The sequence below is a fragment of the Aulostomus chinensis genome, chromosome 9 (assembly GCF_037954235.1).
Source record: "Aulostomus chinensis isolate RoL2024-O1b breed Wild chromosome 9, RoL_Achi_v1.0, whole genome shotgun sequence".
Classification (NCBI taxonomy): Eukaryota; Metazoa; Chordata; class Actinopteri; order Syngnathiformes; family Aulostomidae; genus Aulostomus; species Aulostomus chinensis.
In genome coordinates this window covers 27,807,998-27,833,961 of record NC_141328.1, presented here as the reverse complement: position 1 = coordinate 27,833,961, position 25,964 = coordinate 27,807,998, and the positions used below count along the sequence as shown (strand labels likewise).

Sequence of the window (25,964 nt, the reverse complement as noted above, 5' to 3'; positions counted from 1 at the left end):
ATTCTGCTCCTGCTCAGTGTATCGTCATCCGTAAAATCACGCAATGAGCTCTCCTCATCTTAGTTTTACTCAGCCTGAACATGGGACTCTGCATTTTAGTTAACTTGTCTTTTAGGTGCATTTAGGTCAGTTAACCAGTAATTCATACCTGAATGCCATTCATCGTCATTCGTCCAAAATGTCTATAAAAGGTAATTATTGACTTTCAGCAGAGAGCAGCAGAGCGGAACAGCTGTGCTGAGTGCTCTTGTTTTATTGTTGGGCATTATGGTCATAAATGGGATTGCTGGTGTGACTCAGAACAGATGGATGCACACACCTGGGAGCCGATTTCATCTGTCGTTTGTCATGTGAGGCACCACAGATAAAAATATGACACTGAAAACAGCTGCTTTACCATTCAATGCTAACATCTTCACCCTGGCCCGTGTCCCTAAAGTGAGTCAAGCTGTTCCAGGGGCAGATTTCTTCCCAGAACAAGAAGTCACCATGAATGAGAGTATCCACAGGGAGCTGTATTTGTATGTGCAGGCAGCCAGCCATGAAATGACAGGATGACACACACTCTTTAAACTCCCTCCAGGAACAGCAGTCGTGGCACACACACACTCACTGTGTGGTACCACTTCCATTTTACTCTTTTCTCTTGCTCTCCTCCCTTTATCCTCACCCTTCACCCTCGCACTGGTGCACTATTCATGAGTTGTTCTGGGACTCGGGGAATCATGTAGCATCTATCGCTGTCTCTCCATAGAAAAGTTAAACATGGTTGCAGCTTGTTAAACTTAAAATTTTCACTGAATGTACTCATTAAATCTCCTACTAGCACCCCCGAGAGGTGAGTTTTTATGGTGAAATAAAAGTATTTTACTTCTAACGTCTTGGCTGAACACTTTGCCCACAGTCCAAAACATCAGCATGACCCCATAACATTGACAAAAGCCTGTTTTCTTCCCTCTCCGCTCTGCAGATGTAGGCTCCGTCGAGGGCCTGGCGTACCACCGTGGCTGGGATACACTCTACTGGACCAGCTACACAACCTCCACCATCACTCGCCACACGGTGGACCAGAGCCGCTCTGTGGCCTATAACCGCAACACTGTGGTCACCATGTCTGGAGAAGACCACCCCAGAGCCTTTGTGCTGGACGAGTGTCAGGAGTGAGTCATTAATATCAAACTTGGTGTTCTGCACCGTATCAGGGTCCAGCTCCTCCAATAGATCTTTGTCTTCCTAACTGCTCATTTATTTTACTTCAGTCACCTCTAACTTTTTGGAAGCAGCAGATTATTGTACTAGTCCTGTTTTTATTCCCCCCGCAGTCTCATGTTCTGGACCAACTGGAACGAGCAGGCTCCCAGTATCATGAGGGCTTCACTGAACGGAGCCAATGTGCTTGTCATCATTGGCAGCGACATTAAAACTCCTAACGGGCTCGCCATTGACCACCGTGCAGAGAAACTGTATTTCTCTGATGCCACACTGGACAAGATTGAACGCTGTGAATATGATGGAAGCAACCGCTATGTAAGGAAGTCCTCCTGACTTTTGTTTTTTTTTTAAGAAGAAGAATCCATCATCTGTTGATTTCAGTGTTGTGAGAAATGACCCTCTGACTGCTCTCCCTCAGGTCTTGTTAAAGAACGAGCCGGTCCATCCCTTTGGCCTGGCCGTGTACGGGGACTACATCTTCTGGACTGACTGGGTGAGGAGGGCGGTGCTTAGGGCGGACAAGTACACCGGAGGAGACATGAAAGTCCTGCGTGCAGACATCCCCCAGCAGCCAATGGGCATCATAGCTGTGGCTAATGACACTAACAGCTGTGAGTATCATTGGCTGCAGATGATTCGCCAGGCCTGCAATGCCACGTTTTTACGTATCTGAAAAGCCACATTTTTAATGTCATTTAAATAAATGCATTATGTTCTATAGGGTCAGATTCAATGCAGAGAAAAGTCTCTTGTTGCATTACTACTGTACACTCACTGAGCCTCCTGTGTTTCACATTCCTCAGGTGAGTTTTCTCCCTGTCGAACAAATAACGGAGGTTGCCAAGACCTGTGTCTGCCCACATCTGATGGACGGGTCAACTGCAGTTGCCGTGGAGACAGACAACTTCTGGAAGACAACACTTGCTCTTGTAAATGCGAGAAAGAGATTTTACTTATTTATGCATATTTTCAAAGTGTTCGTCTGGGTTGAAACGTTTAGCCTCACTTGTTTCTACCTTGCCAGCACTGAATGTGTCATGTGGAAGCGTTGATGACTTTGAGTGTGGAAACGGCGACTGCATCAACTACAGCCTGACATGCGACGGGATGGCCCACTGCAAGGACAAGTCTGATGAGAAGCAGTCCTACTGCGGTAAGAATCCCTGACAGGGCTCTCAATCGAAAATTGGCTGGTATGTTAATAATGCAGTAACGATGGATGAGATCACCTGGAGGTTGATCTAACGGCAGAGAGCTAACTGACGCCACACAGCTCATCATGTATATCTGCAAAGTAGTAAAGTACTGCCACTGATTACTGCTGCTCCTTCACAGCCAATCGAATTTGTAAGAAAGGTTACAGACGCTGCATGAATGGCCGCTGCATCGGTCACCAGTTCTGGTGTGATGGCACGGACGACTGTGGCGATCACTCCGATGAACTGCCCTGCAACAGTGAGTAACCCATGTCTGTACGGTGGCTGCGCGTGACTGAAAACCATCACGCGAGCCTCCTGACAGGTGAAACAGGCCCATCTCTGTTCGCAGGGCAAAGGATTTCATTGCATTTTGTACTCTTTGTTTCCCAGTTGCAGCTTCAGTATATTTGCTTTCCTGATCAAGTTGTCTGATCTACACATCATGTAGCTTTTGTTAAGTCGTGTTTTGTTAATGAAATGCTTTGCCGCCGCCCACCCCCCCCCCCCCCCCCCATGCATCTTGTAGTGACCTTGTGCAAAGCAGGCGAGTTCCAGTGCAAAGATGGAAGCTGCATCTCCAACTTCAGCCGCTGTGATCAGGTGGTCAACTGTGAGGATGCGAGCGATGAAATGAACTGCCGTAAGAAATCACAGTTTTCAATAATATTTCACTCTCTTCATACTCTCGTGTGAGAAGAGCTGTTGAAAGCTTTTTCCATTATTATCAGAACCAACCGACTGCTCCCGTTTTTTCCGGCTGGGAGTGAAAGGCGCTTCGTTTCAGAGCTGTGAGAAAACCACGCTGTGTTATCTGTCCTCATGGGTGTGTGACGGCAACAATGACTGTGGAGACTTTTCCGATGAGAGAAACTGCCCAGGTTGAGTGTTTGTTTCCACTTCAACAAGTTTTTCTTGTCCCTCAAACTGACAAACGTTCAGCATTGAGTGTCTTTTTGTTGTTGCAGATAAAAGGAAGCTCAAATGTCCCGTCAACTTCTTTGCGTGTCCCAGTGGACGCTGCATTCCTATGAGCTGGACCTGTGATAAGGAGAACGACTGTGAGAACGGAGCCGATGAGACGCACTGTGGTCAGTCTCCATCCTCCTGAGCGCCAATGTGAGTTTTCCTAAAGCTTGCTACTGCGTGGGACACAAACTGTCTTTCTCTCTTTCAGACAAGTTTTGCACATCCACCCAGTTTGAATGTGGGAACCACCGCTGCATTTCCAGCCATTGGGTGTGTGACGGCTCGGATGACTGTGGCGACGGTTCTGACGAGGACCAGAAATGCAGTACGGTCTTTCTCCCACGCCCAGTGGAGCCTTTCTTTTTTTTACTTGGTGCGTCAGATTTCCTGCTGTTAAATCATCATATGACTTTCCAATAATTTTGTTGTAGAATCCAAGACGTGCAGCCCGGAGTCTTTCCAATGTCCCGGCTCTCATATGTGTGTACCACAACGCTGGAAGTGTGACGGAGACAAAGACTGCCCTGACGGAGCCGATGAGAGCGTCAAGGCAGGCTGCAGTGAGTGCAGCGGTCACATTGTCTTTGGTGAAATGTCCAGAAACACGTTTGCATTTCCTGAAGCTCACATGTCTTCTTTTCCACCTCCAGTGTACACCAACAACACTTGTGATGTCGACAATGAATTCATGTGCCAGAACAGGCAGTGTATCCCCAAACACTTTGTGTGCGATCATGACATCGACTGTGCAGATGGCTCAGACGAATCCCCAGAATGTGGTGAGTGTGTGAGAGCGTGTCCTTGATTATCTTCAGGAGAAAATTAATTGTAAATGCAACTGAGCTAATAAATATTTTGTTATATTTGTAGAATATCCAACATGTGGCCCTGATGAATTCCGCTGTGCCAACGGCCGCTGCCTCAACCAGAAGAAATGGGAGTGTGACGGAGAGTTTGACTGTCAGGATCGCTCTGATGAGGCTCCCAAGAACCCTCGCTGCACCGACTCAGGTATCACACAGCAAGTTTTATTATTCTACAAACAGAATCCAGTATGAATCGTTTGAGAGATGCCTTGCAGTGAGAAGCTGCAGCTGCTTCCTCTGACGTTAATTGAACATGCCATCCGTCCATGATTTCAGAGAGAACGTGTAATGAGTCAGCCTTCATGTGCCGCAATGGAAAGTGTTTGAATGAGACGCTGCTGTGCGACCGCAATGACGACTGTGGTGACGGCTCCGATGAACTCAACTGCTTCATCAACGAGTGTCTCAACAGTAAACTGAGTGGCTGCTCACAGCTCTGCGATGACCTCAAGATTGGCTTTAAGGTAAGTTTCTCAGTCGCCTTCTGCCAAAGATCAGCTCAATCAAACCCTTTAGGAACTCTTGGACTTTTAATTGGTCAAGAAATGGTACGCGACAGCTATCGGACAGAAAACTGGGCTGTATATGATTAATGGGGAATTAAGAAGGACCTCCAGGGAAGAAGTTGGGATCTGCTGGCTGCAGGCTCGTGGTTATGTAAGACAAAAACATGTTGTGGCCCTCTTTCTTGAAAGTAGGAGGCCTGTCTCAGAACAGCTTGAACTCTGAGTGAACTCTCATGTCTGTGGTCTTGAGGCTGAGGTCTGAGGCTCATCTGAACATCCAAAGGAAGAATTTCTGCACCAAAGTTATTCACACGATGCCGACGGGGTGTTGAAGCTGTTGCAGTTTGGGTCTGGCTTTTCACAACATTAAATTGTACACAGCATCATGACAGATTTGCCTCGTTGTGACGTCCGTGCTGGTTTATCAAATTCCTGCATGACAGTGAAGCAGTGGAGTTTGGAAGTAGCGTGTGAGCTGAAGTTCAGGCTGATTTGAAACAAGCCACAAGCGTGAACTTGAGACATTTCTGAACACATTTACAACTTCTTTGGCCACTTAATGGATGAATTATGTTAAAAAAAACAACCTCCAGAGGCTGTGTGACGTGCAGCTGTGGGACTCTTAGAAATGCTCTGACGTGGCGGAACACGAGGGCTGTGAGATTTTGACGTACCTCCTGTGCTCTTGGCCCCTCCAGTGTAGGTGTCACCCTGGTTTCCAGTTGAAGCGCGATGGGAAGACGTGCGTGGACATCGACGAGTGCACCACCACCTACCCTTGCTCCCAGCGCTGCATCAACACTCACGGCAGCTTCCACTGTCTCTGCGTGGACGGCTTTGAACTCAGCCCCAATGACCCCACCATCTGTAAATCCACGTCGGGTAAGAGGTGCACCAGTTTAGAGCTTTTGTCTGCTGCACATTTCTAACTTGATGATGGAGAACATGGTTCCTTTTTGTCCTGTGTTGTGTGTAGAAGAGGAGCCCTACTTGATCTTTGCTAACCGATACTACCTGAGAAAACTCAACCTGGATGGTTCCAACTACACTCTCATTAAACAAGTGAGTTCAGCCTGCTGGAACATTCCAAGATGCCATAGTCCTCGTGTCTCTGGACACCTGCTCAGACTGGTCCCGGCTCTGTTTCAGGGGCTGAATAATGCAGTGGCTCTGGACTTCCACTACGCCGAGCAGATGATCTACTGGACGGACGTGACCACTCAGGGCAGCATGATCCGACGCATGCACATGAACGGCAGTAACATGGAGGTCAGTCAGAAGGACCCTGATCCCTGATCCCCGATCCCTGATCCCTGATATTTAGCTTTTTGATTCTCAAGGGTTCATACAGTCAGGAACACCCTGGAAATGTTGGAGAGTCTGAAAATGTCAATTACCTCTCCTTGAAGAGATTTCGAAAAATCAAATTAGATTACCTGACAAAAATCTCTTTTTTTAAACATTGATTTACTTTAATATTTGTTTCTTGTATCAAATCACGTAGCTAATCATTAGTTTTAGTTATCCTGTCAAATATGAGTGAACAGATGTTTCAGAGACTGTATGGTCATTAAAATTCAGGAAGAGTCATGGAAATGTACTGGTATAAATGAGAGTGAATGCTGGATACTGGAAACCACTGGACACTATTGCAAATGAACTCTTATTTTCACCTTGAAGTGATTGAATCATGTGACTGACTGACGCTGCAGGTGTTGCACCGGACCTCTCTGAGTAATCCAGATGGCGTGGCGGTGGATTGGGTCGGTGGGAATTTGTACTGGTGTGATAAAGGCCGTGACACCATTGAAGTCTCTAAACTGAATGGAGCCTATCGCACGGTGCTGGTCAACAGTGGCCTGAGGGAACCTCGAGCTGTGGCAGTGGACGTTCGCTATGGGTGAGAAACACGCCGCATGTTGGGCTCCACCGCCAAAATCCAGAATACTCTGGAATCACACTTTAGTGATATTCTTAATTATCTAATTCTTAATTAATCAATGTAATTGGAACTGAACCTCTGATGCTGCTTAGATACCTATACTGGTCTGACTGGGGTGACAACCCCCATATTGGGAGAATTGGTATGGACAGCACCAACAGAAGCGTCCTGATAGAGGATAAGATCACCTGGCCCAACGGACTGACCTTGGACTTCATCAATGACCGTATATACTGGGCGGATGCCAGGGAGGACTACATCGAGTTCGCCAGCCTGGATGGTACCAATAGACACACAGGTAACGAACCAGTTTACTCCCCAATGACGGGTCCTAGAATTCTTCCAGTAAAATAATAATAAAAATAAAATACAAATAATAATTTTTTAAAAAGAAAACCAGAAGCTGTCAAAAGTACGCTGGCCGTGATGTGCTAATTACAGAAAACTAACAAAAAAAGATCGAAATGGACAGAAAAAAACCTCCCGAGAAATTTGGATGCACTTTTCTCTTAAATTGAAATTGAACCTGCTTTTTTTTTTTTAATTCTTTCATCTCTTCCACTTAGCAAGATATGACATCATCACCATGGGAATGAAACAAGGAAGAAGCAGAGTAGCTGTGGCTAAATAATGTAGGCTGTCAGCTGTTAGTTTACAGTTTTTAACGGTAGTGTATCCAACACGCGTACATGCAGCCAGATCAGCTGGTCGTCCGCTGGGCCGGAGCCCTGCAGCGCAGAGCGAGGGGGACGGACACCCTGAATAGAGGATATTGTTCTGATCAGTGGGGCCTCACGCATTATGACGTCCTCATAGTTTTCCAGCACACTAAACACTACAATAGTTGATATTGTCAGCCAACCAGGCGCACAGAGGAATTCTGCTGCACAGAGGGTGACTGTATCGTAATGTCTCACATTTGCTGAGCTCTGTTGAGCGCGTGGAGACAGAAATAACATCCCGACCTCTCTTGGATCAACTTTACAGAAGGTAAACATTGAGCTTGTGGTTGTGGGTGAGGGAGCGTTGTGCCGTCCGCGTCCAACGAACTACAGAGGGAAAAGGGAAATCTCCTCATTAAATCTGCAGATTTGCATATTTATATGGAAGTGCAACAAGGACAATCAATCACACAATAAATGCGGATAAGAAGGGTTCTCATGAGTACTTCGGAACAGAGAGGGAGTTGAGACACGTGGGACTGAACAGGCCTGCGTAGCCTGGTGTTGGTCCACCTGTCGTCTGCCCTGTGAGTTATTCACCCATTCAAACATCCCCGTGACCTTTTAGTTTGGCAGTGCACCACTGTATGAATTCTGATAAGGACGGACCAAAGGCTGCACATGCTACTCCATCTCAGTTCATCTGAATGTTGTCCAGCTGCTTCTTGCACTGATAATTGCATTTGATTAAAAGGGAGAGTTCGGATCACTCGTTGGCTTACGACGAAGTGTTTTGAACTTTCGCACGTGTTTCAGTTCATGTGAGTGATTCGGATCACTGCGTTTTACAGCAGAAGCTAATGATGTGTTTCCATAACGCACCATGTAACAAACACTGAAATCAAACACATTAAATGGCCAGTGTACGAGAGCGGAGAGAGTGCAGTTCGAGTATAAAGCCTAATGAGGCGCACAAACGTTACGTAACGTGCAGCTCTTGTGGAGCCGCTGTAGCGGTGCGCTCGCCCCGTCTCTGTTTTACATTAATACTGAAACATTTTCTCACCAGTTCCTCCTCTGGATACAGCAACGTCTCAGCTGCAAACATTTTTAAAAGATGAAAATCACTGCCTCCTTATGATCAGGGTTCTCATTCCTCTGTGAGTTCCTGGAGTAGAAGTGTGTTTTAAATAGGACAAGACAGCGCTCGAAGCACAGGGCCGGTGTAGGACAACAACAGCAGGTTTGATGGTTTTAATGTTTGCGTGCGGCTTCGCAGTTCTGAGCCATGACATCCCCCACATCTTCGCCATGACTTTGTTTGAGGAGTACATCTACTGGACAGACTGGGAGACAAAGTCCATCAACAGAGCTCACAAGACTCAAGGCACCAACAAGAGCACGCTTATCAGCACGCTGCATCGGCCCATGGACATCCACATCTACCACCCCTACCGCCAGCCCGAGGGTAAGAGGCACCCTGCAGTAGACACGGAGGTGAAAGACTATAGAAGCGATGGTTCTCAAACGTGTCACAATGAAGTACAACTTTGAAAATATTACTTCACCCCCTGAATACCACTAAACAGCTCGGATAGAGAAGAAGTCCACAGGAAAATATCAACTGCTACTTTTCCAGTGTTTGGAGTTCATCTGTAATTTTTTGTCATCAGGCAATTAAACTGAAGACAACATTGTAGTTCATTCAACTATTGTGTGTTTTTAAGATGATGGACTTGTGCTTCTTTGTTGCTGTCAACAACAGCGAGGAAGCCAGGCTCACATTTTTTTTAGGCTGGTTTTTGGATTTGGTGAATTCCACAGAAAATAGCGTGTAGTTCTGTTCTTCAGCACCTGACTGCACTTTGTTTATTCCTTGTTGTGAATCTTAAGCGCTTTGTGCAAATGTGTGGGATCTCATCGGAATATAAAACCGTATGAGGGTAGTGAAGTAAATTTGATGCAGTAAAATATAATGACATGTCTTGACAAAATAATTATAATTCTTCCTACTTTGAACCTGATACCTTAAAGCTCAGTCCAGTCTCTCCACCTGTCCTGCAGTGCTCAACCACCCTTGCCAGACAAACAACGGTGGCTGCAGTAACCTCTGCCTCCTCTCTCCTGGGGGAGGCTACAAATGTGCCTGTCCCACCAACTTCTACCTGGCCAATGATCAGCGTACATGCATGTCCAACTGCACAGCCAGCCAGGTGAGACGTCTGAACCTCATCGATTGAAATATGACTGGCTGGCTGCTCACTGCTGGCTAGCTGCTGCTAGCATCACAGCAATGTTGCCCTTGTGATGTCTAATCGTCTCATGATTAATGTCCTCCTTCCTGCTGTAGTTTGTCTGTAAGAATGACAAGTGCATCCCATTCTGGTGGAAATGCGACACTGAGGACGACTGCGGCGATCAGTCAGACGAGCCAGCAGACTGTCGTGAGTGTTCAGTTGAAGTGCTAATTAACAGACAAAGATAATGTGTTGAGGAGTTCAAGTGCAATCCAGATAAACGATGACTCTTCTTCCATGGCAGCGGAGTTCAAGTGCAGACCAGGACAGTTCCAGTGTGGCACAGGCATCTGCACCAACCCTGCCTACATATGTGATGGAGACAACGACTGCCAAGACAACTCTGATGAGGCCAATTGTGGTGCGTCTCAAATTTTCATCCTCAATTTTCTTAATCTTGCTGTGTTTTCTTGAGGTAAATTCTGTGGAGTGTTCATGAGAAGCTGCATTCCCCCGCAGATATTCACGTTTGCCTGCCCAGCCAGTTCAAATGTTCCCACCCGAGCCGCTGCATTCCAGGCATCTTCCGCTGTAACGGCCAGGACAACTGTGGAGAGGGCGAGGACGAGAAGGACTGCCGTGAGTAGACCTCCCTTTTCCCGGCCGTTCTTCTCCTCTGATGTTTTAGTTCTCACCATAACCAAACATCTGCTCTCTACAGCCGAGGTCACATGTGCGCCCACCCAGTTCCAGTGTGCCATCACCAAACGCTGCATCCCTCGTGTTTGGGTGTGTGACCGCGACAACGACTGTGTGGATGGATCGGATGAACCCGCCAACTGCAGTATGAATCACATCTTATTTTTCCATACCCTGAGTTATCCTCAGAATTCAAAGTAACCTTCGCCAAAATGTTTCCCTTTCCAGCCCAGATGACCTGCGGTGTGGACGAGTTTCGGTGCAAAGACTCCGGACGCTGCATCCCCGCTCGCTGGAAGTGTGACGGAGAGGATGACTGTGGTGATGCGTCCGATGAACCAAAAGAGGAGTGCGGTAAGGATAGATGCAATGAAGAAACATCCCTGGGGTATAGATGTACTTGGAATTCTGTTTCATAGATCAGAAGTCCTTTCATTCTCATTGGACACGGTTTGTAAAGCTCCTCCTCTCCATGTCTTTCTGGTACGGTGTCTGCAAAAATTGAACAACAGACTTCAGAGACACTGTGGACGGCGTGCAAGCAAAAACAAGCTTGCAGGCGACAAGTTTGCTCTGGTGGCTCATGCTTATTTCACACAACAAGGTGGTGAGAAACAGACCAAAATTAGCCTCTCACCTAATCAGATTGTGTTTCAATGCACCGGTAAAGAAAAACCGGTCCTTGAATTGAACAAAATCTGTCTTTAATTCCTTTGCGGACACCAGCCACATGAATGTGGAAGCAAGGCGTTTCTCTCCTGTAATGTTGGAATGTTCACTTGAAAGTTTTTTGTGATTCGTACAGCTGAGAGGACGTGTGAGCCGTACCAGTTCAGGTGTAAGAACAACCGCTGCGTACCGGGCCGGTGGCAGTGCGACTACGACAACGACTGTGGGGACAACTCGGATGAAGACAAGTGTGGTAGGTGTCCCCTTGGATCTGGAAATACAACCTTCATCCTGTCGTATCTCACCTTGTCTAATGTCTCTTCCACACATTCCCTCGCCGTTTACAGTGGTTACACTGAGAACATGTTAACTGTCTATTCGATTGTTCAACATCCATTCACCGCCATTGCTGATACATCTCACCTCATCTGATATTTGTTTCATTTCATACTGTCCTGTTGGCATGAGCCAGAGGTAAGTTCTTTCACCTTCATATGTGAAGCATTCCCATGTTTGGTGTCACCTCTTGTCCGTGTCTCTGGTTTCATGCTGCTGTGATCCCCACCCAGATGTGAGAGTCTGCAAGCAGAGCTCGAAATGCACACACTGTCTGGTGCACTAGTTCCCTTTTGCCACTAGATGCCACTGCAAAAGATTATTATTATTACCATAACAAAGTACAAGGACACACATCATAAATCAGATACTGAAAATACAGTGAGCCAATTCCATCCAGACTCCCTCCAGATGTACTTAGCTCCTTTCATTCTCTCCTGATGTGCTGCAGTGCTCTCCAGAGGCTCGTGTCAACCCTTGTCCCATGTTTGTGCTTCAGGCTACAAGTGACATCATAACCTACTTGTGTTGTCGCTAACGTGACTCACGTCTTTCGTTATATTCAGTGCCTCGGCAGTGTTCGGAAAGTGAGTTTGCCTGCACCAACGGCCGCTGTATCGCTGGGAGGTGGAAGTGCGATGGCGACCACGACTGCGCTGACGGATCTGATGAGGTGTGTTGGCGTGTTTGTTTTTGTCTTTAGTTCCGCTCTCAGTCACTTTCTTGCTACCGCTCTCAGTCACTTTCTTGCTAATCTCAGGAACCAAGAGTGTACGTGTCGTAAAAATAACGATAACGGCGACCCTTGTGATGTTTCTCCAGGACGGCTGTGACCTCAAGTGTGACAACGACCAGTTCCAGTGTAAGAATGGACACTGCATCCCCATTCGCTGGCGGTGTGATGCTGACCCTGACTGCATGGATGGCAGTGATGAGGAGAACTGTGGCAGTGCTGGTAAGTGTGTGTGTGTGTGTGTGTGTGTGTGTGTGTGTGTGTGTGTGTGTGTGTGTGTGTGTGTGTGTGTGTGTGTGTGTGTGTGTGTGTGTGTGTTCTCTGATCATAAAACAAACTGATATTTCACAGTTTCTCCACACAAGGGTCAGATTCAGTCATACAGGAGATCAATGCTTTGCCTTGCGTGTGTATTCTGTTAACAGTCTGTGTAATATTTCTCTACAACGTGTGCATTTTTGTTCATTTGGTTGTGATCCACATGTCAGTTGTTCATGAACTGTGCATTAATTCATTTGTGATGGGTCCCAAATGCAAACATGCACAAGAAAATGTGGAGATGAATGAAAAGGTCATTCAGAAAAAGTGGATGCGCTCATCCATAAACACGCATGACCCGACTGTCACCGTAGCTCCTTTTACATAAACCCGTGAAAAGGGAGATTTTGCTGTGGTATTAATAAACAAGATGGACTGTAAGATACGAATAAATTGGTAAATAAAATAAAATCACATTTGTATTTAGACGAGAACAAAAAAGGTACAGAGACGCTCCAGTTTACTGTACATGACCGAATCCAGAACTAAAACTAGACACAAATGTATTTTAAAAGTAGTTTGCTTCCTCTTTGGGACAAATGTAACAAAGCATGAATCCAAGTTGTGTACAAATTGGTATCATGCTGAATTTACTTTGGCATTATTTTGATTCGGGTTACAAAGGCACGCACCTTACTCGTGGCGACACATTTAAATGCTGTGAGAAGGTGTATCAGGTTTTGTAGGAGGAAGTAACGAGGCCTTTGTTTCCTCTCAGCTGGGCGTCACTGTCCCATGGATGAGTTCCAGTGCAACAACACCCTGTGTAAACCTCTCGCCTGGAAGTGCGATGGAGAGGACGACTGTGGGGACAACTCTGATGAGAATCCAGAGGAGTGCAGTGAGTGCAGCCTCGGCAACACAAAATCTGTTGGCTTTCATCTTTTGGTCTGACCTATTTTCTTTGTTGTCTCCTCCTTCCCTCTTCTCCTGTGTGATTGGTAGGGAAGTTCCAGTGTCCTCCCACCAGAGCGTTCCGCTGCCAAAATGACCGCGTTTGTCTGCAAGTGTCAAAGAGATGCGACGGTGTCAACAACTGCGGCGACAAGTCGGATGAACTGAACTGCCGTGAGTTGCTGTGATGTCATCTACGTTTTCACCTTTGATTAAAGAGATACTGACCTGTGTGTGTGTGTGTTTTAATGTCTACAGAGACAGCTCCATCTGTTCCCACATGTGAGAAAGATGAGTTCCTGTGTGCCAACGGCAGATGCATCAGCTCCACTTTGCGGTGTAACTTCTTCAACGACTGTGAAGACTACGGCTCCGATGAGATCTACTGCAAGACTGGTAACCTGTGAAACAGAACTGACCTCAGAAGCGCTTCAACTCCAAAAGCACTGGTTAATCTCACTGTGTGTCCACTTTCAGAGACCAAACTGAATGACTGTAGGAGTAACAGAACCCAGTGCGGGGACGGGGACGAGGCCCACTGTGTCATCAACGGCACTGACTCCTTCTGCTCCTGTAAACCAGGCTTCCAGAAGATTGGACACCACACGTGCGGAGGTACACGTGTTTGACAGAGCGGAGGTTTATGCTTCAGAGGTGAGGAGACGTGTTGGGAAATAATCGTCCTTCTTCTCCTCAGATAAGAATGAGTGTCTTCAGTTTGAGGTGTGTTCCCACATCTGCAACAACACCAAAGGCTCCTACAAGTGCAGCTGCCACAAACACTTCACCAGGATCAATGACACCTGCAAGGCTGACAGTGAGGCCCCGCCTACATTTTTCTCTACTGTATGAGAGTCATTGATTTCAGAGGCAACCCAGTGATTTTCTTTGCCTGTTTTGTTGCAGACATGAACAGCAGTCAGCAGATTCTTTACATAGCAGATGATAATGAGATCCGCAGCCTGGACCCCGGCATGCCCAACTGGCGCTATGAACAGACCTTCCAGGGTGATGCCAGCGTGCGGATCGATGCTATGGACCTGCACGTTAAGACCAACCGCATCTTCTGGACCAACTGGCACACGGGCCGCATCTCCTCTTATGAGCTTCCCGGACAGTCCACCTTGTCTTCCTCGTCTAACTCCCACCGAAGCAGACGTCAGAGCGAGGGCAGGATCACAAACCTGCAGGTCAGGCTGGTCTTCGACAGACAGGAGCTCTCCACCGTCTCAAACACAGATATCTAACACATGCATCTCTGCTCTGGTCCAGATTAAAGAGCTAAAGATGCCTCGTGGTATCGCAGTGGACTGGATCGCCGGTAACCTGTACTGGACAGACTCTGGCCGAGATGTCATCGAAGTGGCTCAGATGTCAGGCCAGAACTGCAAGACCCTCATCTCTGGCATGATAGATGAGCCTTACGCCATTGTAGTGGATCCTCAGAGAGGGTACGAGAGAGCCCCAGGTCCTAGCTCAGTTAAAGCAATCATGGTTTAGTTTCTTTATTTCCCACACATGTTCACTGTATAATAAGAAAGAAGGAGAAGAAGAATTGCCATAAACCCTCCAGGGGCTTAAAAAGTGGCAGCATTTCTCCAGGCAGCATTTGAGAAACAAACAAATCACACTGAAGGAAAAAAAGCGCTCCATGAAAGCGTGCACAGCACCCAGTCTGTGCTGGCAGACCACATAGATAGACAAAAAGAGTTGTGCTTTTTTTTCTTTTTTTTTTGACAATTGTGAAGACAAATTTGAAAATCTTATCATTGACTTTCTCCGAACTTTGTGTTCCCCTTCAGCACCATGTACTGGGCAGACTGGGGGAACCACCCTAAAATTGAGACCGCTGCCATGGATGGAACCCTGAGACAAACGCTAGTTCATGAGAACATTCAGTGGCCCACAGGTCAGTCGACTGCATGATGCACCTTGAAGTGTCAAACGAGATTCCAGTGAGCAGCCGTGTTGTTTTCCAGGAAGCTCCTGTGAACGGAGATGTCAGCCGGCAAAGTCACAGACTCATTTTATTCAGTTGTTGCGTCTGTAAACTCGTCCCTCCTCCCCAGGGTTGGCGGTGGACTACTTTAACGAGCGTCTGTACTGGGCGGATGCTAAGCTTTCAGTCATCGGTAGCGTTCGGCTGGACGGCTCCAACCCTGTCGTCGCTGTCTCCGGCATCAAAAACAGTTGAGTTCTGTCTGCATCTGTCACTGATTGAGACAAAAGAGAAAGTGAAGTGAAATTTAAATTACATATGAAATTAACGTGCTGCCTGCATTTTTTCCCCTCCCAGACCTGATCCATCCGTTCAGCATTGATATTTTTGAGGACTACATTTATGGAGTCACCTATATTAACAACGTTGTCTTCCGGGTCAACAAGTTTGGAAAAGGCTCCATGGAAAATCTCACTACGGGCATCAACCACGCTACCGACATAGTCCTGTACCACCGCTACAAGCAGCCGGAGGGTGAGTGTCGACATGACATTCGACTGCTTCATCCTGCACGTTTTCAGGGTTTTTCCTCATTGGCTGTTTTGTCTTTCTGCACCAGTGACCAACCCATGTGACAGGAAGAAGTGTGAGTGGCTGTGTCTGCTCAGTCCCAGCGGACCGGTCTGCACCTGCCCCAACAACTACGTGGCCGACAACAGCACATGCGTGGAGAGACAAGGACCCACCCAGTCACCCTTCTGTAAGTCTGCAGACCGAAAATACACTTCTAAATAAACCCATGAACTCATTTTCAAATGAAAGTTGTCATTAAACCAAAAGACAAATTACCAAGTGTTAAAATAGTCATTCAATTTTACCTGAAACTAAGAACAAACTTTTGTCACTTTGAAATGAGCCTTTTATATGCTGAACTTTTTCTGCTCTAATTTATTGACAACATTTTACACTGTTGCTGATGATGTATAGATGCATGTATGTTAACGCAGCGTTCCCTCCCCACAGCTCCCCCCTCGGGCCCCTGTGAAATTCAGTGCCAGAACGGAGGAAGCTGTTTCCTCAACGCTCGTCAGGTGGCCAAATGCCGCTGCCAGCCCAGCTACACTGGAGAGAGATGCGAGATCAACCAGTGCAGGGACTACTGCAAGAACGGAGGCACCTGCACCGCCTCACACACAGGTAGGAGCAGCGCAGGCATGCATGTCTGGAGATGTGATGGAATCATTTTGTTCCAGCTTGCAGTTAAAAACCACCGATCACAGTTTTACATGTGACAACATCCTGTCATGCACTGAGTGTGAAAGCTATCCGTTAGTACAATAATCCTAATTTAATACGGCTACGCCCAAGCTGGCATGAGGGAGGTGACCTCTGAATATCGTCCATCTTAAGACTTTCTGTAACGTACCCACGTTGCTCAGGTGTGGAGTTGCAGCCCTCACTTAGCCCTCTTTCCTGTGCCAAAGGTGCTCCAACCTGCAGATGTCCAAAGGGCTTCACAGGACCCACCTGCCGCCGCCAGACCTGTCAGGACTACTGCGTGAACCGAGGCAACTGCTCTGTCAACGCCGGCAACCAGCCGACCTGTAGCTGCCCTCCAGAGTTCCAAGGCGACCAGTGCCAGTACAGTAAGTTGAAGCAGTGTGTCTACAAGAAGTTTTAGGTTGTAGGTCTGTGACTCTGTAAGCTATCATTTTACTATCCTTGAAGTTGAATGAAATCCCAGCTAGCTCCAAACCAACAGGGGGCAGCACACTACTAGTATGTTAGGATGTTTTCCCCTATCATAAGAATCAAAGACTAACTACTAACATCCGCAGCATGAGCAGAAAGGTGAAGCTCTAAATTTACCAGATGCTAACCGCTGAAATTAGCTTGGTTGGACCGAGAGAGGGCCGAGGAGCCTCTGAGGGGCTTGAAGGAAGTGATGTGTACCTCCAGGTTCTGTGAGCGGGGGGGTGCAGCCCTGCAGTGCATATTTAAAGTAACTCACTGTCACCTCTTTTCCAACGCTCACTCCTTTTTGAACTGTTGATTCTTTGCCCCCTGAAATCGATCTGGCACATCCTTTTCCCCTCTCACGTCATCTCCTCTCCGTCCTCAGGTAAATGTGAAGGGTTCTGTCAGAACGGTGGGACCTGCTTACAAACGTCCAACGGCACCAAACTGTGCATGTGTCCCAGTCAGTACATCGGACACCAGTGTGAACTGGACAAATGCCAGTTCTGTGGGACGGGCAAGTGTTTGACATCATCTTCAGGAGAGGTCTCCTGCAGGTAAACACACGGTGGACAAGAGAAATGGAACTTTGATGTGTCAATATTTATTTTGATGGGTCGATAGCAAGCGAGCAAGTCAGATGTCAGAGTGGCTTTTAGTCAGATTGTTAAACTTCCTGCGTCTGGACAGGAGGAAGAATCCATATTTGTCATCGGCATCAATGGATTGAACACATTGAACACGTTCCTATGAATATGAGGGGAGGATAATCTTGTGTGTGTGTGTGTGTGTGTGTGTGTGTGTGTGTGTGTAGCTGTCTCAATGGTCAGAACCAACCCAGCTGCTATTCCTGTCTGGACTACTGCACCAATGGACAATGTACGGTTGACACTCGCACACTGCTGCCTCAGTGCAAGTAAGACAACACACTTTCCCCCCATCCCACCTTCTTCTAACTATACTCACATTCATCCTCCCACTCTTATCTGGTTCTTTCTCACACACACATAAACACACACACACACACACACACACACTCTCTGTCTCACTGTGTGCCCAGGTGTCCACCAGCTTGGAGGGGATACAGATGTGAAGTTCCTGCAGCATCTGTAGATTCTTCTACGTCTAGTGGAAGTAGGTCACACGCTTGTGAACGGGGCGGCGTTGCTGTGGTGTGAACTTTGCCTCTTCTAACTGCCGCTGTCTGCCCACCTTTGTGTAGGTACGGCCTCCGTCGTCATCCCAGTGCTTCTGCTGCTGTTGCTGGCGTTGCTGGTGGTTGGCGCCATCTTGTGGTACAAGCGGAGAATGCGTGGGTAGGTCCTGCTTTCAGATCAGTTTTTGTTGAACTCCTCATTTTTCATCCTCACACCTCTGCTATCTAGCCTCACTTTCTCTCTTGCCTTGTGATAACCACCTATTTCCTGTCTCCCAGGTCTCTTTGGCCGGGCAAATCTCGTTCTCACTGCTCGCGGTAACTTCATAGGGTTACATAATTCACCTGTTCATCCATAAACCCTGTTCCGTCCCTTCCCTGATGAGCAGACAGGTTGACCATGCTGTGTGTCAGTCAGTTTGTCCACTGTCTGTGTGTGTGTGTGTGTGTGTGTGTGTCCTTGCCTGCCCCCTACTGGGTGCCCCACCCAGCAACACAGGACTCGACTGCCTCTCATCTGGAATAACATTGAAACATTGCTGGCGATGCAAAATCAGTTGAACTGCTCTGTTCTCTTGGTGTCTCCATACCTTCCCCATGTCCACACGTCTAAATGGTCCACTGATGCTGTGTGCTTGCTTCGTCAGCTCTACGATGGTGCATCTACCACTAGTTTGCTTGAAAACAAATATTTGCAATGTGAAACTGCAGCATTCTCGTCAACATGCTGCGTTTTGTTCTCTTGGTTGGATCAAATGGACTTTTGACACAAAGCTCATTTGGCAACCTTGTTGTCTTGACTGTGTGGATTTGCATCAGGTTATATTTATTTAATAGCCCCTTTCAAATGTGAAGCTTTTGGTCCCGCGCGTGTGTATTCGCATTCAGCTGTTGCTGATTTTGCACCTTAATTGGTCTGCCTTCTGTTCTTGCAGTGCCAAGGGCTTCCAGCACCACCGAATGACCAACGGGGCCATGAATGTTGAGATAGGAAATCCTGCCTATAAAATCTACGAGGGAGACCCCGACGATGACGCAGGGGAGCTGCTGGATTCGGACTTTGCTTTGGACCCAGAGAAGGTAACATTGGCCGACTGATAATAAAAGGATCATTGCACTCAAATAGCATTACCTTGCCATGCAGGCGCTTCCGGATGGCGCCCTGATATTGTATGTGAACACTTGGTTTGATCCCTGTTTTTGAGGCGGTGGAACAAAAGTCCCAAATATGTTAAAACATGAGCTAGATAAATATGTAACATCTCAGCTCGAGGTCAAAGGTCAGCAGGGCACCAGGTGGCGCTGTGGTCTACAGTTTGGTTTCCTGTGATGCTTTCGTTTTGACTGGGTGTCAAGAGGTCAGACTGAGGACGTATGGTCTGGTCGCTGCACTAGCGCCTCCTGTGGCTGGTCAGGGAACTGAGGGACATGATCCCAATCATAACCCATGACCCTTCCACACTGTGGCCCCCACCCACAGGGCATGGGTTTGGGGGCTATTTGAACTGTTCTGCAGGAGACCCCACATACGTCATATTCCTACCGACAATTTATCCGCACTGATGGTTCAGCTTAAAACTGCGGAGAACGCGGGGGGCTTCAGCCGATAGAACCAAAGTCCGTTTGTTGTGTAGAGGGCTCAGGTGTGACCGAAGTGGAGCAGCTACCTGGACAGCATGGAAGAAAAGTCAGCTTTTGAGTCACCTCCCCCTCTCTTGTGCCTTCTGAATGAACGTGTGGTTTTCTTCGCCCTGCAGCCCACCAACTTCACCAACCCGGTGTACGCCACCCTCTACATGGGCGCCCACAACAGCAACAACTCTCTGGCCAGCACAGATGAGAAGAAGGAGCTTCTGTCCCAGGGCGATGAGAGCATGAGTGACCCGCTGGCGTAGAGCTCGGCATCCATGAACTCTGCCAACATTGCCCTGCCCAACCTGAGTCAACAAGCTCTCTCATCTTATGCCTTTACCACCTGAAAAGAAAAGCAACAAAAATCGGGAACACTGTATAAAATGTATAAAATGAAGGACTACTTTTTTAAGTGATTGCAGTATTATATTTTGTTCTTTGACAAAAAAAAAAAAATCCTCTGGTGACGAAAAGGAACCATTTTATAGACATTTATTCAGTTCTTTTTAATTTTGCTCACCTCCTCACAACTCTCCCTCCCCTCTCACGCATATAGCCACTACCTCTGTGCAAATGTAAAAGATAGAGAGATACAAATGGCAGTGGAACAATTTTAATTTTTTATTTTTGTATGAATTGTATAGGGGTGAAAAAAAAAAAAAAGAGTATTGTTCCATCCTAGAAAACGTTGCCAAGTCTTTGTTGCCGATGAAAGAGAGGAGCGTCAGCGCTCACCACGAATGCTCCCTGGATGCTGGTTCGCTAGGCTCAGTCTTCACAGTTATGTGTATATGTACGTTTGCTGCTGGAGGTCTGAAGGGAGGCTGAGGCGGGCGGGGGGGAGAGATGAGATGTTTAACTGCACACATGTACACACGGAGGACTCAGCACTGCAGGCAGCGTGTCTGTCGTCTCAAAGAACTACATCAAGTTTTACCTCCTTGCACAGACTAAAGTTATATATATTTGCATATATATAAACCTATTAACAAAGTGTCTTGAAAATATACCCAGGAATACAAAACATCAGTAACAAATAGCAGTCTGTACTTTTTAACAGTTTTGTTTTTTTTGAGTCGTTGTATAATTGACATGCTCTGTGTCAGCGATGAATGGCGGTGTGTGTGTGCACTAGATGAAGATGATTGTAACAAAGTCCACATTCCAGGATGAAACGTCTGGGATGGATATCCGTGGCCTTGGTTTAGCCTACTGCAGGACACTCTGGACAGGAGGCAGACGTGTTTCTCTGAAACTGTTCTAGAAGGTTCTTTTTTTTTGGGGGGGGGGGGGGAGGAGCGACGGCGAGCTGTGAATTTCGGTCATCACTGAAAAAAAAAATCTGCAACAAAAGATTAGCTGAGAATTGTTGCATTTATCTTTTTGTTCCTTGTCTTTTGATTGTAAATGTACTTTCAGGAAAGGCCAGGGAGACCGTTTGATGGTACGTTCTTTTTGTGGGAGATTGAACCTTTTTTTTTTTTATTGTATGTCATTACATGGACGTGTAATTTAGGTTAACGCTCATCGTTAAGTGCATTCCCAGGACGGAGACTGATCAGCTTCCTGATAAGCATTCCTTTGTTAATTCCTTTGCCTTGCTGCTAATGCTAACCATCTGTCAGCCTGGTCTTAACCATAAGAATGTTGTGTCACACCATGCTGCTTTCAACTGAGGTTATGGTCCAAACCCGCCATATAACTCTGCGTGGTGCTCACATGCAAACACACACACACACACACACACACACACACACACACACACACACACGAGAGGAAACACTCTGGCTTCGTCCCTCACTTGTTAACAGTATTCATCCTTCTTTTTTACATCCTGATTCACCCGACCATGTAAATTAGAACAATCGTCTTTCAGTTTGGAGAGTTTTATTTGGTGGCAACAACCCACATGGATAATTGTGGTTTTGATTGTTTTGGTATGATTTTTTTTTTTTTTTTTTTTTTTTTGATATAAGAAATTAAATGGATTTTTATAGTAGAAATGTACGGAGGCTCTGTTCGTCATTTGGAGAGATGGAGGGGAAACACAGTCGCTCGTTATGTCTTCCTGGAAAACATCCGAAATTCACATCCTTACAAACATTAAGAAATAAAACATGAACATGTAGAAATTACTTGTTTGAATGTTGCTTCATCAACAAGAAATCCAGCAGCTTTGCTTGATGTAACGACAGTCCTGCAGTTCTCATGATTCGTCTTATTTATTAAACAGGGAATGTTACTTTCCAATCAACTCAATATCATGGATCATTCTTCTATAATGTATATTTTCTTGATTTGAATGTATATTAATACAAATATCTACTTCCAAGAATAGTGTCATACTCCAAATTAAGTAGTGAAAAGATGTTCGTTCCCTTTGTCGTCTGTATCTCTTCAGGGAAAAGCAAAAAAAAAAAAGGGGGGGGGAGCATAAAACGTAAGAACTCATAGGAATGGAAACATCCTTCATCCATCACCGCATCTAGCTGGTTAACCCGACATCGTCTGAGCTCATAAACACCTGCAATCTTCAAACGTCTGTCACTTCTAACCGCCACTTGATGTGCGTCAGAAAGTGTCGTCAAGGTAGAACATTCAGTTTTACACAACTTCTTCAACAAGGCACAAAAAACATGATGATCTCACGTCGGCTGTTCTGACTCTAAAGGCACAGAGGGGGTAAAGACGACTCACCCGTCCCGTCGCGCGCCCCTAAAGGAAGGACATTTTAAACGTTTGCATATTTTCAGTATCACAAGGCTAATGTTATAGTACATGGCAATAAAAATACAATCTTGAAAAGTGTAAAATACACAAATTATGAGGAAGAAATAACACTGTTTACACAAAAGGCACATATTAAGACAGACGTGAGACATTTAAATTTTGGTTTGGCTAGCTGGTCCAAAAGTAGACTTCCAAGGTCTTCCTTCCCAGATATACGAGATCTAGATAACTGTCAATATGAAGTCTTGATTAAATGAGTTGTGAAGACATGGCTTAATGTGAGGACAGAGTCCTCAGAAGTCTCATCAGAAAATTGAAGCTCCTCTTTTATTTGCAGGAAGTTTTTTTTTTTGTTTCGTTTTGGGTTTTTTTTGCAAATGTCTTCAAGGCAAAACCGTTTGAGCAGCATCCTCCACTGGCTGCCTCCCAGTCTAAATCTGGCTACGGTTGCATAATCTGGGAAAAAAATTACAGTTTGGGGAAGAAAGTCCACGTGTTTGCAGACTTAGTGGTCCGCCAGTCTTCATCTCACCTGTACGTGGACGTCCTCTGACTGGTCTTCCTCTCAGTGCAAAGAGAGCAGGGAAAGTCTTTTGCTTGCAGCGAGAGAAGAGAGGCCCATTGTGCTTCTGTAATGATGCCTGCACACTTCAAGTGGCTGTAAAGGGCCTCCATAAATAAATAAATTACCCAGCTAAAACAAGGGCTCTGTCTCTCCCCCCCCCCCCCCCGACCCCCCTTCAGTTTTTGTGATCTGCAGCCTCAGGGTTGAGATTGACCATCGGGACGCAGGGAGGAGGGTTACAACAGGTAGGGGGAGTTTAAGTGATGAATAAGTGGTTTAGGGTCTCTTCCAACCGCTCCGGATCAACGCGTCAGCTCGCAGGTAAGGCTGGTTTCGGAGATCTGTGAGTTGGAAGTGAGAGACGGGGCGGGGTGGGGAGGAGGAACACACGTTAGAGGAACCAGACGTCAAACTGCACCCTCAAACTTTATCTAATTATCTTTTTCCTTTTGCAGTAAGTTTTCACAACATAAAAAGGTAGGGAAATGCGATGTACTTCAGTTAAATACAGTGAGATAAACTTTGAAAAATATCCAATACGCTCAGAAACAATACAGAGTCAGGACGCATTCCCATAACCTTGAATTTCAACAGACAGCTTGTGATATTGAAATCCAAGGCTTTGGGAATCTTTTCATTTCAACGCAGCGCTGAACACTTAGAAGCATTATTCCAGTTACAGTACAATGGTCAACAAGCTCCTCTGTCCGCAGGGCAACAATCCTGCTGCCTTCGTCTCTCTAACAATTTTGGACACGAGACGTTCTTCTAGTGTTTCCGACTCACTGTCTGTCTGCTTCCCAGAGCCTGTTGACCAAATTAGCTGTTGAGCACGCCGCGGATGACGGTTAGCAGAGACAAAACATGGCGCACGTTGATGACAAGTGAGACGCAAGTGAACACTGGACAACATGCAACACATAGGAGGGGGGTGAGGATGACGATGATTACACTGAAGGGTACAGTTACGCTTAGGAGTAGGATGCTGAACATTAAATGAGTTTATGCTCTAGTGGTATTTGAGGGGAGGTGATTTTGTTTCGTCTCCTAAAGCGTAACGGGCCTTTAAGTATTCTTTAATACTCATTCAATTATGTATCTCTCTGTTGTGTAGTAAAGCAAATTTCAGTGCCGGGAAGCATCTTTTCTTGCGTCCGAAGCACTAGCTGAAGCAGCGGACACCACTGTAGCAGCACACAGGAGCCAGAGGTCCAAGCAGGCCGAGTTTCAGCCCGGCTACCTTCCTTACCCTCTCTTAGGAGTGGGAAATACTGTCAATAATCTTCTTTTCAGCTGGAGGGGGGGAGGGGGTAGAATAACAGTGGTGGTTGAGGAAAGAAGAGTCACATGTTAGCCGGAAACCAACACCAAACAAGTTAGTCTCATGGAACAAGGCACTGTTGATAAAACCAGTAAATTAGCCAAACCTCTTTGTTTGTATGGCCGAATGGATCTCCATGAAAAACAGAAACACGCCTAAATACCACAGCCGTCTGTATCGCATGCATGACGCTCACACTTGATCACTTCATTGCACTTCAGTCTGATTGTACTATGAGTGTATTCGCATGTTTTTGCACGCAAAACATGATGACACTCGGCAGCTGTTTTTCTGCGGAGATCTGCCACAGAGAGGTTTGGCTGACTCCTATCACCAGACGTCTGATAGGAGTCTCCTGATGTAGGACACAAACAACAAATGACGGCCCAAGTTAGTTCACAGTGGTGGTGGTGGTGGTGGTGGTGGTGGGGTCGGGGGGGGGGTCATGCTGCATGCACAGTGGGGTCAGACTCAGGAGGCATACGAGAGACACCTGAACAACCTTGGCATTAGAGGGGGGGAGGGCTAGCAGTTGGCGTCGTCACAGAGGTTGGCTTCACAGAAGAACCGTGAGCCGCGTTTAGCAGTGCGGGCTGTGAAGGGCACGCTCTTCAGTACTGGGGGGGGGAGAGGAGGGGGGAGGAAGAGAAAACATATCACACCTGAGACTTTCTGAGGGGGACAAACACCGGCCCACCTTCATATGTGACTGTAAAGAACCTGAGAAAACTGCAGCTGCATGTATGCAGGATCTCATTAATATCAGTGCAGGTTCTGAACAGGACCGGGACACACTGAGGAGGTCTTGGCATCAGTTAAGGCTCTGATAGTAGTGGCTTGGAAGCATTATCAACAGTACTAACAGAGGCATTAATGACACATTTATATTATCCACATTTTAAGCAGTCATTATTGACCATGACAACAAAAATCGGTTAGCTTATGTGTTATCCTGAGGCTGGAGATGCTGATTCTTCTCCCATCAGAGTGCTGCCTACACCTGGACCTTTTATGCTCTCCCATATTTTTTGTCATATGTGGACTGAATATTACAATAGTGGGTATTCATAAGTGGGGCCAAGTTTCTTAAGAGATGAGGTTAACTTGTGTATGAGTAAGCCATGTAAAAAAATAAAGCTTCAAAGTACTGTGATTACTTGTTTATACGTGTTTTTCTACTCATGCGTATTCCACTGCCCTTCACCGACTTCCAGTATCGTTTGAGAATTATCCATAATCAAAACAGAGAGCTGGAAATGAGCACAACAGGGCCCTTTAATATAAAAACACCTTCATCTTTAGTGACACCTAGTGGCTCTATGGCAGGCTGCAATTCTCACAACATAACCCCCAATTAAATCCCTCAGAAAGGTCTAATTCTGCAAACAAAAATATGCAATTATACTATAAAAGCTAAGATCCCATTTAAAAAAAATCTATACACAGTAGCTTTTAACAAGTTTCCTCTGAAAAGAATTTACTTGTTACTTGTGTGCAAAGTGCTAAAGTCACTGTCTACCTGTAGAGGCCCAAATCTATTGGTTGCAGATTTCTGAGCTACAGAGACAGCGCGTCATGAAAGAACCAGACCGGCTGTGCTGTTACGTGCTGGGCTCCAGATGTGATGGCGTCTGGACCACATAGC

General features: G+C 46.4%; 2 protein-coding genes across 6 annotated transcripts in view; one reads left to right on the top strand and one right to left on the bottom strand.

The window, feature by feature from the left end:
* The window catches only part of LOC147256632 (low-density lipoprotein receptor-related protein 1-like), an 83,833-nt gene extending 63,657 nt beyond the window's left edge, over positions 1–20,176 (top strand). The window contains exons 42-90 of one of the 2 annotated variants that reach the window (XM_086214805.1): positions 971–1,160; positions 1,323–1,527; positions 1,631–1,823; positions 2,016–2,141; positions 2,237–2,365; positions 2,548–2,667; positions 2,938–3,051; positions 3,140–3,289; positions 3,377–3,499; positions 3,586–3,702; positions 3,809–3,937; positions 4,028–4,156; positions 4,248–4,388; positions 4,520–4,707; positions 5,448–5,631; positions 5,726–5,811; positions 5,899–6,018; positions 6,462–6,649; positions 6,784–6,989; positions 8,633–8,821; positions 9,418–9,566; positions 9,704–9,797; positions 9,895–10,011; positions 10,110–10,229; positions 10,312–10,434; positions 10,518–10,643; positions 11,095–11,211; positions 11,861–11,967; positions 12,117–12,249; positions 13,064–13,186; positions 13,291–13,413; positions 13,498–13,635; positions 13,717–13,854; positions 13,937–14,056; positions 14,146–14,429; positions 14,512–14,690; positions 15,042–15,148; positions 15,309–15,428; positions 15,536–15,712; positions 15,798–15,938; positions 16,202–16,375; positions 16,663–16,824; positions 17,301–17,472; positions 17,730–17,831; positions 17,976–18,049; positions 18,138–18,231; positions 18,351–18,389; positions 19,007–19,151; positions 19,829–20,176. In XM_086214805.1, the coding sequence (XP_086070931.1) occupies positions 971–1,160; positions 1,323–1,527; positions 1,631–1,823; positions 2,016–2,141; positions 2,237–2,365; positions 2,548–2,667; positions 2,938–3,051; positions 3,140–3,289; positions 3,377–3,499; positions 3,586–3,702; positions 3,809–3,937; positions 4,028–4,156; positions 4,248–4,388; positions 4,520–4,707; positions 5,448–5,631; positions 5,726–5,811; positions 5,899–6,018; positions 6,462–6,649; positions 6,784–6,989; positions 8,633–8,821; positions 9,418–9,566; positions 9,704–9,797; positions 9,895–10,011; positions 10,110–10,229; positions 10,312–10,434; positions 10,518–10,643; positions 11,095–11,211; positions 11,861–11,967; positions 12,117–12,249; positions 13,064–13,186; positions 13,291–13,413; positions 13,498–13,635; positions 13,717–13,854; positions 13,937–14,056; positions 14,146–14,429; positions 14,512–14,690; positions 15,042–15,148; positions 15,309–15,428; positions 15,536–15,712; positions 15,798–15,938; positions 16,202–16,375; positions 16,663–16,824; positions 17,301–17,472; positions 17,730–17,831; positions 17,976–18,049; positions 18,138–18,231; positions 18,351–18,389; positions 19,007–19,151; positions 19,829–19,966 (6,863 nt within the window). In that variant the 3' untranslated portion in view covers positions 19,967–20,176. The remainder of the gene's footprint in view (positions 1–970; positions 1,161–1,322; positions 1,528–1,630; positions 1,824–2,015; positions 2,142–2,236; positions 2,366–2,547; positions 2,668–2,937; positions 3,052–3,139; positions 3,290–3,376; positions 3,500–3,585; positions 3,703–3,808; positions 3,938–4,027; positions 4,157–4,247; positions 4,389–4,519; positions 4,708–5,447; positions 5,632–5,725; positions 5,812–5,898; positions 6,019–6,461; positions 6,650–6,783; positions 6,990–8,632; positions 8,822–9,417; positions 9,567–9,703; positions 9,798–9,894; positions 10,012–10,109; positions 10,230–10,311; positions 10,435–10,517; positions 10,644–11,094; positions 11,212–11,860; positions 11,968–12,116; positions 12,250–13,063; positions 13,187–13,290; positions 13,414–13,497; positions 13,636–13,716; positions 13,855–13,936; positions 14,057–14,145; positions 14,430–14,511; positions 14,691–15,041; positions 15,149–15,308; positions 15,429–15,535; positions 15,713–15,797; positions 15,939–16,201; positions 16,376–16,662; positions 16,825–17,300; positions 17,473–17,729; positions 17,832–17,975; positions 18,050–18,137; positions 18,232–18,350; positions 18,390–19,006; positions 19,152–19,828) is intronic. The other variant, XM_086214806.1, reaches the window with a different exon arrangement.
* An 884-nt stretch (positions 20,177–21,060) lies between these two features.
* Positions 21,061–25,964, bottom strand: part of fmnl3 (formin-like 3) — a 31,540-nt gene continuing 26,636 nt past the window's right edge. Inside the window, exons 25-26 of one of the 4 annotated variants that reach the window (XM_086214808.1) lie at positions 24,813–24,936; positions 21,061–23,339 (exon numbers count right to left, since the gene is read on the bottom strand). In XM_086214808.1, coding sequence (XP_086070934.1) covers positions 24,845–24,936 — 92 coding nt within the window. In that variant the 3' untranslated portion in view covers positions 21,061–23,339; positions 24,813–24,844. Of the gene's footprint in view, positions 23,340–24,247; positions 24,292–24,812; positions 24,937–25,964 lie in introns of all 4 variants that reach the window. The other 3 variants (XM_086214807.1, XM_086214810.1, XM_086214809.1) reach the window with 3 other exon arrangements.